The sequence below is a fragment of the Nannobrachium achirus genome, assembly GCF_963921795.1.
Source record: "Nannobrachium achirus genome assembly, chromosome: 16".
Classification (NCBI taxonomy): domain Eukaryota; kingdom Metazoa; phylum Chordata; class Actinopteri; order Myctophiformes; family Myctophidae; genus Nannobrachium; species Nannobrachium achirus.
The window spans coordinates 37,194,615-37,206,705 of NC_137823.1; the positions used below are offsets into that span (position 1 = coordinate 37,194,615).

Here is a 12,091-nt window from a genome sequence, read left to right on the forward strand (position 1 = left end):
TAACACTTGAGGTAACAACAAAATGTAATAATTATATAAACTGCCTTTAGAACACAAACTATATTAATCTCCAGCCTAACGTGGGACACTAACGCACAAGTCCAAAATGGATGGCATTACAATTGCAGGCTATATTATACTGTATAAACAATTCTATTTATATAACTTTTCAACAAATGTTGGATTGAGTAAACCTGTTCAAGAGAACGCTAATATTTTGAATTTACTAGAGGTAGGCTTAAGGGCATGGTCACACCAAATTAATATTCTACCTATGAGAGTGGATTCCGCCAATGCATTTCAATAGAAATGAAGCGGTTTCCTGCCATTTGCGGAATTTCTGCAAAAATCTATTGAAATGCATTGGCAGAATCCACTCAGGTAAATCAACGTTTTAAAGCTTCGATCCATACATTTCCTGTCCTGGGATACGAACACCACAGTGTGTGGGAGACAACGTCTACCCATTCAAGACAACATTCCTGCTTTTCCAACCGATATATTTAACTTACATTTAAGTTATGGAGATTCAGGCAGTATAACTTCTAACCAGTAGGTGTCCTACAATAAACTCCCATGGAGAGAGAGAGTTAGCCTTTTCAATGAAGGCGTCAACCATCTCCTTGATCTGCTGGACCATTTGGTGGTTTTCCTCTCTCTTGGCCTTCATCTCCTTGGCCAGTCCTTTCCAATTGTCCATCGATCTCTGTTCATTGGAAGGGGTACAAGAGCTTAGCTTTATAGACAATGATCGGTGCAGTTATATACACCTTGTTTAAATGCTCACCTTATTTTGCAGTGGCCAAAATCATATTTCTACACGTAAACCATTTGGTAATCACTTTATTAATGCCCATTTTGGGATTCTTGTAAAAAAACAAAAATCTAAATTAAAGAATATATAGCCGATCTAAAGGTGATCTGCAGATTGACCATTCTCACATGACAGGTTGTATGTCAAAGTATAAAATAAGGTTGAAGTGTTAACAGATCTACACCATCTAGTCTACTGGTTTAGATCAAGTCAACAGATCTACTGTATGACATCTAGTCTAAAGGTTTAGTTAGACCTAACCTCGCCCACAAGGCTTTCTGAGGGAAACCCTGGTGATCGTTAACGGGCGGTTTGATCCGGTCTAGGCGGAAACCACAAGCCGAAGAAGCGGCGTCGCTTTGTTTTGGCTCCCTCCGTTTGTTTCCCCAATCCCTATTACAATGCTCGAGTAGCCTACTGTAGTCTTGCCAGTCGCTACGAGTTGGAATAAAAGATGCATATCCCAAACAAATTTTTCAAAAGCAAAACTACGCCGCATCAAGGAGTTTATTAGGTAGGCCCTAAAAGTATGTCCTTGAGCGCAGAGGAATTATTTTGGGTTAAAACTGAATCCGGTTTGATAGTTCCGGCAAATTGTAGTCCTTTGAGTACTACAACATGACGTTAAGTGGTTTCCTCTCCCGACCGGATCAAACCTCGAAAAATGAAGTGATCCCAGACTAAGTTAGACCCATAATTCAGAGTTCACATTTTCTACCTCCAAGATGGCCACGTGTTCGGCAGCATGGGTGAAGATAGTGGCCATGTTGTTGCACACTGTTCGTCTCTCTTCAGTGGTCTCAAGCTGCACCAGGTGGAATCTAGGGTACAGATAGGAACATGTCAATGTCTTTATTCTAAACAAACCCGGGTCAGTGATTATTGTGCATAACTGTATCAGTACATCCTCAACCACAACTGTGCCTTTGAAATACTAGAGGTTCAGGCGGCCATCACATCTAGAGTCGGGCCGATCGGGTTTGTTTATGGTTTGGACAATGCTCCTACAGATTTTGCCCTAAAATCACGCAAAGCGGTACACAGTATGTCTAGAGTCATGTCATCAACATGGATCTGTCCCATTTAGCGCCACCATCAGGCTGATTTCAGATTACATCAGTACATCTACATCACTCAAAAATGGCAATCGTCCATTAATTTTTCCCATAGAGATTTACAAATATATTTATATAAATTATTTTAAGCCTAGAATCAAGCCATCCAAGCTCCCGGTGAATCATGACCATAAAACATTTAATTAGAGACACACACACACACACACACACACACACACACACACACACACACACACACACACACACACACACACACACACTTTTATTTTCTCACAGAATCAAAATAAGGCACCAGAAGACCGCGCACACTGCTATGCCCAATAGGTAAAGACAGAAAACACCTACTGTTGCTGGGTGGCCTTCAGTTTCTGGTGAGCGTCATCAAGGCCACTAGGAAGCATGTCCTCAAGATGTTTTTGGTGTTTTTCAACAGACTCCTTCTCTGCTGTCCATTTCTTCTCCTCAAGTACCATCTCCTACACACAACACATTGTTGAGGGTAGATACAAATGATTTCTAACAGGTGACCCATAAACAATTTTCTGTCATATTAAAAATGTAAAACATTAAAATCTAATGTCAAAATGTATTGGGTTGAGAACCAATGTCACCCTCAGAGGAACCACTAGCATGGAAAATGGGTCCAACTTATACTACTACAGGACCAACATGTTGGCTAAAGTCATAAATAAAATAAAAATAATCAATAATAGAGGTGTCCTTTTTGTTCTACAATGTAAAGCTCAATGTATTTTTGGTGACATATGAAATAAAAAGATAGATATTTCCATGGCTGCTCTATATGTATAAACACTTTACCTGCATGTCCTGTTCCAATTGCAGATCCAGTTTGGACGTCTGCTCTCTCAGCAGCTTCAACTCCTTCGTCTTCTGCAGGATTTGGCTGTTCATCTGAGACAAACACATTTAACATAATTTAATACCTGGCTGGCACATTACTACCACATAAAAAAAAAAAAAAAAATCAACAGTAAAATAAAACAGTAGTGAGGAAGAGATAAACAACCACAATGTAATAACGTATTACCAAATTACCTCCTCAGTAACTTCCTGTAGACTGAGCTTCTTGTTGGCCATTCGCTCATTCTCCTTGTCCATGTCAGTGATCATCTTCTTCAGGGGCAGCTAAACATACAACATAAACAATACCAAATAGTAGCAATCTTCTATAAGATAGGAATTACAATACAATTCTAAACCCTGGGACAGAAACATATTCTTTAATAATAATGTTCATTGTCACCAAAGGATTATAAGTGTTTGAGAACAACAACTAAAACGACACATAACCATATAACACAAAACAACATCAAAAATACAAAACACGAGATCCCCACTGTACACAGAAAATCATCCTATCGATGGGGCAGTTTTTGTATTGCCGCAATGGCAGAGGGGACAAACCTCCTGCTAAAACTAACCTTTTCCCACTTGAGGGTTCTATATCTTCGCCCAGATGGCATAAGGTTGAAGTAGCGATAAGGGGATGATCAGTGTTATTGAAAGTGCTAAGTGTGTGATGGCCTTGTTGTTCATTCGCTGTGTTGGTTTTATTGTATTGACTTTTAAATTAATGCTGAAATCAGTAAAGACTGATAATCAAATGCTAGTACATGACCCTTCAACTTGGCTATAATTATGAGATTCGTCATTCTCAGGAAATCATCGGGAGTTTCCCTTGCTAGTATAATTACAGGTGTATAGTATATAATATATGATTCTTCAAACACAGTAAAATGATCCCATCACATAGTCAAATGAATGTATTGATTCAGATTTATAAGTTACATACCTCTATCCGTGCTTTATACTCGACCATAGCACCAGGTTCATACATGGCATTGGTCTGTATGTCAAAATCCTGTCCACAGGCATTCTCTGCTGAAGCTGGGATCAACTTCATCGTACGGGCCATTTTACGGTACTCTGCCACTTTCAATTCAACCTGTGATGGGGAAGCAATTGTAGTTTTTGGGCGAACAATACCATTAACATTGTTGTGCAGCACCACTGTTGCATTGTTTCAGGAGAAATGATCATACTAGTGAATCCTGTGCCAAACATCAAAACCATGTGGTTACAAATGGAAATGTAATCCATGTTACTGCTTACACAGTAACTGTAGAAAAGAGTCATACTTGACAGCAACCCTAGACAGCAACCCTCCCCTTGGCCTATTACCATGGATTGGCTCCACCCCTCTCACCTGCTCTCACTCACTCCTCATCTAGCCTGGGATCTCTTCACATTTAGGGCTTTGATCCGGTCGGGAGCGTAAACCACTACGTCATATTGTAGTCCTTAAAGGACTACAGTTTGGCCGGAACAATCAAACCGGAAACAATTTAACCCAAAATAATTCCCCTACACTCAATGACATACCTTTAGGGCCTACCTAATAAACCCCTTGATGCGGCGTCGTTTTGCTTTTGGAAAATTTATTTGGTATATGCATCTTTTAGCCCAACTCGAAGCGACTGGCAAGACTACACTAGGCAACTCAAGCATTTTAATAGGGATTGGGGAAACAGACGGGGCAAACCAAAACAAAGCGACGCCGTTTCTTCTGCTTGTGGTTTCCGCCTAGACCGGATCAATTGGCCCGTTGTAAACAAATAACAGGTTTTCCTCAGGAAAGACTGGTGAATCAAGGTTACTCCTCATCAGTGGCCTGCTCTATATGCACTGCCTTTCAGCTCAGTTTGGTAGCAGCAGCAGCAAGACTACACTTGAGCCCTAGTTGTCTTGGAGTCTCAGCCAACCTATCAACCTCAGCCTATGGTTACGCATCATTGAATTGAGTTAAATTCATGGTGCTCATGTGTTCCATTTTATTGGTTTGATAAATGTAATGTTACTGATCACCTGTTTGCCTTGAAACCCCATAGAGAGGATTGTGTGTAATCAGCGTTGTATTGTTCCGGTCACGCGGGTAGTCGCCGTCCCGTATCTTTTCTGAGAAGTGTCACGCCTCACGCGCACGGACATGCATCGATGCAAAGCAACCCCCAAGTTCCCACTTCGACAACATTTACAAACACTCAGAACAGGGTGATTTTACAAAGGCACGAGCCTGTATGCATATCAATACACCATTGTCTGTCCTGTTAACTCCTGTAATGTAGGTGTTAAGCGCCGTGTGCCGAAGTAGCTCACCACCCTTGATACCAACTCTGCCCACTTCAGCACCTAGAGGGCTTTGAAGTTGGCTTTGAGAACCAAGCAACCAGCACAGAACGCTCACATGGGCTAGAGAGGAAGAGCATGAGGGAGATGAAGAGGATCCTGAGTGAGTACCCTACAACTGATGCTAGAGCACCATCAGAGGACAATCGCCATCATCAAATACTACTTTGAGATGGTGAAGCAGCAAGGAGTTAGCGCCTCATGGAGCAACACGGTGCTTCCAGACCAGAAAGCTATTCCTTCAGACCTCCACATTTTCCAGTTCATCAGTCAGTTTTGCCTAATCCTACACCTTCCTACCCTCCAGTGTAATCTCATCCCACACCCCTCAGAACCCTGTCTCTCAGCATAGAGAACGGAACTCAACGTGTCCATACATTTTTACGTGCCATGGTGATGTTCAATATCGTGTGAACCAAACGTTCAGTTACTCCCTAGAGTTTTGTAAATGAACACTGAGGATTTCACTGTGTGTACTCTGAGTATACGCACCCGTTCCTTGATCTTGGCCAGACCCATCTCTTCCTGCCATGCGTGTTGCTCTGCCTCCTCTTGAGCCTTGCAGAGACTGGAGATTTTCTGCTGGAGCTCCATCTTCTCCCTGTTCAGCCTCTCAATGTCAGCTGGAGTGTACTTCTGATTAGCCAGGAGGTTCTTCAGTCTGGCCTGCTCCCGTGTTAGAGAATCAAGATGGTGGCCTGTGGAGGTAGTGTGGGAAGAAGGGATGAGACATGCAAAAAAACACCATCTTAATGTTTCAGTAGTGTTTCAGTAGGGAGGGAAAAGACTAATGTATAAATAAACTGGTACACATCCAGTAACCACATGAACCCTAGTGTCAGTATATTCTTGGCATTATCATAGGTGAACATTTGGCAGAAATGGCTGATCTACAATCCCCCAACATGACACATTTTGAGCTTTTAGATCTGCTATTTTGGCAAAGAGATTTGGTCGCGGGGCGGGGCGGACGGGTGAAATACACTATATGCTAGGATGCATACCGTAATCAACTTGATTTTTAAATCTAAGGTTTTTGTGTGGAAAGACTGTCAAGCAACAGGCTATTGGTACAAAGTTCTTGATGGCCATTTACCAGCGGCCTGCAGCTCTTCAGCCAGTCTGGAGTCCTCTTTCTCCAGTCTAGTTTTGTAGGTCACAAGCTCACTAAGGTAGGTGTCCATTTTCTGGAGTTCCGCCTGGAGTTTATCCTTCTTGATTCTCTTGTTCATGAGAGGATCCTGATGGAAAAAGTGGCGAGTGTTCAGATTTTTTTATTTTCTTTCAATAAAACGTGATGGTTCATTTCCACTGACAAGTGTGATGCTGCATTTCCACTGACTAGATAAGTCAAAAATAAATTGAATCTTTTCACATTATGCCTAATGATTGACCTTCACCTTCCTGAAAATCTTTTATTTCTATGAATGTGCACTCAATTTAATTTGTGGGGGTCTATATGTAAAACATGCCTTAGTATTGATATAGTTTATACGGCTCTGGTGGCTGACTGTTCCAGTAAAGGTGTGTGAATACAAAATTGCAATGCTACTGTACTAACCGAGTGTTTCTCATTCTCCAGCTGCTCCACCTGCTTACTCAGCAATGTGTATTTTTGCTCCATCGATGCCAGCTGGGCCTCATCCACACTGTAGGCCTTTTCTATGGGACACATGCAGACAAAACTGCAATGTCTGTTCTCACAACAAGAACTGACCTCTGTATAACAAGTTCAGTATGATAAATCGTTCAAGAAAATGCATGTTTCTTCTTATAGTTGTGTAATATCCCCTGAATACTTACTCAGTTCAGACAGGAATACATGGTCCTCTTCTTCAAATGTGTCTGCTCCCTGCATGAACTTTGTGTATGTGTCAGCCATGAATTCCTGACACAACTATAGTAATAATGAAAGAGAGAGACATGCAAAGACAGATGGAGAGAAAGAAAAGAAAAAAAGCAAATAGTGCGATAAGACAGCTGGTCATTTGGAAATATAAACATCAGTCTAACTGATATTTATAGGCATAACATTTTGCCAAATGGATAATAATCTCGATCTTGTTAAAAGTATTCAATCAATCGATGGTGATGTATTACACTAATACTTACCTTGTTATGCTCAACCGATTCTTCAAATTTTGTCTCGTCTTCAGGAAACCCTTTTTTGAATAGCAGGTCATCCTCCGTCTCAAGACAGCGGTAGATCTGACACACAACATATTTTAAATGTTACATTTATTCCAGTACAGACACTAGACCAGACTAAATAAGACACCCATGACATCATTGGATAACAAGATTTCTTGTGTATTTATTTGCATCTTATACAAATTAAACCAATTCTAATCCATAATTGCTCCTGTTTGATTACAAGAAGTTTCTAAAGCCCAATTTATACTTGGTTGAGCAACGATCTTGTGTGTCAAAAATAGATCTACAGCAGCTCATCTGCACCATGTTTTGAACATGTAGATCTATTTTCATTACGTGTGTATGTGATGTATGGTTTACCATGCCTTACTTTGATTGTGTCGATGAGCCAGATGAGAGCGGCCAGCACTTGAGGCCATGTGTGTGGAGCTCCAACAGAATACATGGAGCTCTTGGACAGAGGGAATGGATACCTTAAGTTTAAACCACAAAGTGAAACAGATGGTCAGAGCAGAGTTTCTTAAATCTACAAGTTTCATGGCCATCCACCAATTAGATTTTGAGTTATAGTATATTGTCTGCAAGATATATGATCTTGCAAGACAAATCAAAACATTTACTCTTGTTTAGGGTTTAAAGTTAAAGATACTTTTAACTCACCAACAATTGTCAGAAGAATGTTTTATTTTTTAGACATGCGTAGAAGTTAAATGTTAAATTACCCGAGGTCTCTCAGCAGACGGGGTACCTCCTCCTCCACTTTGGATTTGGGCATCTCAAAGGTCGGGTCCAACAGTTTGTAAATGAACTCGAACAGTTTGAGGAACTCCTTGGTGGAAGGGGACTGGAGGCTTTTGATGGACACTTCTGGGAACCCGTTTTCTGTGAGGAACTAGAAATAAAAGAGAAAATCAAGATACATTATGAAATAATAAAACAAATATATTAACCACTTAGGCCCTGTTTTATACTTTGACAAATTATGAAAACTTTTACTTTCATACTGCTCGTATATTTTGATGCCAATACTTCTGTCCTTTTACTCAAGTAAAATGTTCAGTATGCAGGCCTTATAAACACGTACAGGTAATGAGGTAATAGTACTTTTATGTTGCAGATTTGCTACTTTTTACTAAGAAATCAGAATACTTCTTCCACCACTGGTGGGTTCGTAGTACCTCACACAACTTCCTGATGCACTGCTGTACATGGTTTTTGTCGTGGAGAGGTCTGGTGTCCTTTTTCCCAGACGCTGCTCCAAACAAACTGTTCCGTCCTCCAAAACTACCCAATCCACTAGCCCTGTAGAGATAAGTTCACAATGTTGGGTGCACATCCTAAATGAACCTTCAGCCCATTTTTTTAAATGCATAATGATATATTCTAAATCCAATTTTGTGGGAGTTACATACCGAGCACCGAAGAAGGGGGTCCTCCTCTCAGAGGTTCCAGACTGGGGATTGCTCATGCTGAGCTTTCCATAGGAGGGTTGTGCACTTTGACTGTAAATTAACAACAGTAACAATTAAACATGTATCACACACAATCAGAGATTATGACCAGCATACAGTTGATGCAATGTCACTTTTAAAAATGGCTCTTAAATTAAAGCAGTTAACCCATTTAGACCTGGAATATATACTATATACATACTGTACCTCTCAAGACGGGAACCTTTTTTTGGTTTCTTGTTGCTTTGTACAGTATGGTAACATAAGTAATTTTTGAATAAAATATTTGAAGTTTTGTATATTGAATACTTATAAAAACGTAGTGGCATCCTAGGCACGACCCAGTTGGCTTTAAAAGTACAGTCTAGACTGAATTAACTCAATAAACCTACCTCTGGGGTGTGGCATACATGCTCTGTTTGCTTTTATCAGCCACCCGCATAGGCATCTCAGACAGTCTGCTCTTCTTTCCACTGGAAGTGATAAATGGCATCATTAGACATTTATTGGCCTCGGAAACCCAGACTTTTATTTTGGCAGACATTTATTGATCCCCGTGGGGAAATTCAGGTGTCAAAGAAAGCAGCACCAGTACGAAACACAGGATAGGTATAGGTTAAGACCTGTCCGCACCAATGCAACTCCTTGCAACCATTGATTATCCCCAAATCGCTGGCAAGGGGGGGGGGGGGGGGGGGAAATTTCCCCAATTGATTCCGGATGGGGACCCATCCGGAATCAATGGGGGTACATTTATTTTAATCTAATTATTGCCTTAGGAATGCGACAAATGGCAAAAAATATTATTGAACTCAAGTCTCCATGGCATGACTAATCAATAGGGGGAAAAAATAATTTTGGGGGGTGAACTACTCCTTTAAGGTTAGTAATGGGGAGAGGAGTTGCATTGGTGTGGACCAGGGCTGCCAACATCGGACTGTCAGAATCCAAGAGATTTTCAGGGGGGCTGGTTTTGGGGGAAACTTTTTAACAGAGTACCAATACGGGCCCTATTTTCATCCGTGCCTTACCCCTTTATCCCTAAACTTTTTTTTACTTTTTACTATTTTGAAAAACATGTTAACTATTTCAAATGGCTGATCTACAAGCTTGCAACGTGTCGATGTAGATCGTCTACTTAAAGTATTTAAAAATGTTTTTCAAAATAGTCAAATTAAAAAGGCAAAGAAGTTTAGGTATAAGGGGGGTAAGGCATGGACGTGTTCTGTAGAGTGTTTGATACTTCTTTACTAGCATTGGAAAATTATGGGTACAATTTCAGCCATTAAAACGCAAAAAGTAGGCGTACAGAAATTGATTTGATGACTGAACAATGTAAGACTAGCCTGATTTCAGACTCAACCAGTCCGCTCAGAGAGTGGGCGGGTCTATGGGCTGGAGCCAGGCAAATGTAAGACCCATCTATAACCAGTCACTAGTTAAGTGAAGATCTCTGTACACTGTAGACTGGCCTTAAAACGGTTTAAGAGAGAACTTAAAATAAACTAAAGTATCAAGTATAATGTACCATCTCTATCACCAGTTACATGAACAGATGACTTCTGTTAATGCCTGAATAGCATCACAGTGGATTTGTAGAGTCAGCTGGCTTACAACTGTGGATGATGTAGTAGGCAATAGCAGCTACATGTGCAGTCTTAAAGGCTGTCTTACACTAAATGTAATGGACCATTCATACTCATTGGTATTATTTACACCTGTGTTGTTTACCATAAATGTAAATGGATTAACACATCTCTGGCATACATGATGGCCAACATACTGATGAAGTCTGGACAGTTAGATGTACTTTATACCTTCATTAACGTTACAAACAATAGACCATTTTCACATTCGTGTTGGCTTGAAATAGTTCAAGGTGACTTTATATCCTTCACATGTGAACTATGGGCTCCAATAATTAAGGCTCTGTTCCATAGTGTAGCAGTCTTTCTATTGAGCCAAGTTCACCCTGACTGATATGAAACAACCTTTAATCACATATGGCAAATAAACACTTTTTATTGAGGAAGTAACATTACAATGCAATTTCATATAAATATGCTGCTGTGACAATAATGTCTATTGTGTCTGCTAATCTTAACAGTAAAATAGCTAAATGTCAGCGGTGGAAAAAGTACTCGTGAAAGTATCAATAATGCAATGCAGAATATGCTAATAAGTCTGGAATTCAACATATACTCGACTAAATGTACAACAGTATTGGTATCAAGCTTATAGATCGTATATTTTCAAAATCTACAAAGTAATAACAAAAGTTTTCAAATAATTGTGGAGTAGAAGTGCAATATTTGGATCCAAAGATGTAGTGGAGTAGAAGTAAAGTATTGGAAATACACGGTACAAATACCTCAAAATTGTATCTAAGTACAGTAGTAAATGCCTTAAGTTACGTTCCACCACTGCTAAAATGTTAGCTTAATTTTGTGCACATTGAGGAGGCGAAGATGACGCAGTTATTTCAAAATCTACAAAGTAGCCTAATAACAAAAGTTTTCAAATAGTAGTGGAGAAGAAGTACAATATTTGGATCCAAAGATGTAGTCGAGTAGAAGTAAAAGTATTGGAAATTGGAAATACACCGTACAAATACCTCAAATTTGTACCCAGTTAAGTGCACTTAAGTTATGTTCCACCACTGCTAAATGCTAGCTTAATTTGGTGCACATGGAGGAGGCGAAGATGACGCAGGCCTCAAACTTTTTGTTGGCTATCTACATGGCTAAACATTTACAAAATGGTTAATTTGAGCTATATTACATTCTATAACAGCATCTTTAACATGTCATTTGTCAATGTTGGCTATACTTACCGATCCATGTCTTCTTGTAAAACCCTAAAACCGGGTTGAGAGAGAAAGAGAGGTGCAGGTGTGCACTGTGCAGCGTGCTGAATCAACTGACGAGTGTTTAAATACACCGCCTATATTCAATGGCGACCATGCAGTATGAACGTGCCTGATAGAGCAGTGGTTTTCACAGGGGTTTCAGTCCTTTTCATGTCAAGGTTATTTATGTATTGGGCGTTTGTGCCACGGAACACCATTTGATGACATTTATATCCTGTCAGACCCAAAATTTAGAATATTTTGTTGTCGTTGTCGATTTTGTCCACAATACCAGCTGTATGATGTTGGTACCATATAGGAGAGATGACAGGAACACTTTTTTTCCCCAAAAAAATTATATTGGAAATGGGGACCTAAATTGGCATTTCTGTTTCTGTGTCACTGGTTCTCAAACCTTTTCATGTGAAGGACCCCCAAAATGAGATGTATTTGGCCATGGACCCCCATCTCAAAATATTTCGTTCCAGGGACCCCATCTCAAAATATTTAGTTCCAGGGACCCCATCTCAAAATATTTCGT

The 12,091-nt window shown here is 40.1% G+C and overlaps 1 protein-coding gene across 1 annotated transcript; it reads right to left on the bottom strand.

Moving 5' to 3' along the window:
• Nucleotides 1–1,499: 1,499 nt before the first annotated feature.
• On the bottom strand, nt 1,500–9,195 carry LOC308300998 (kinetochore protein NDC80 homolog; the record flags this gene model as incomplete). Its single annotated transcript, XM_080744894.1, has 12 exons — nt 1,500–1,635; nt 2,236–2,366; nt 2,710–2,802; nt 2,947–3,036; nt 3,704–3,856; nt 5,590–5,795; nt 6,194–6,338; nt 6,659–6,759; nt 7,612–7,724; nt 7,974–8,143; nt 8,430–8,553; nt 9,095–9,195. The coding sequence occupies 12 exons, from the start codon at nt 9,193–9,195 to the stop codon at nt 1,500–1,502; spliced, it is 1,563 nt and encodes a 520-aa protein (XP_080601020.1).
• Between the last annotated feature and the right edge of the window lie 2,896 nt (nt 9,196–12,091).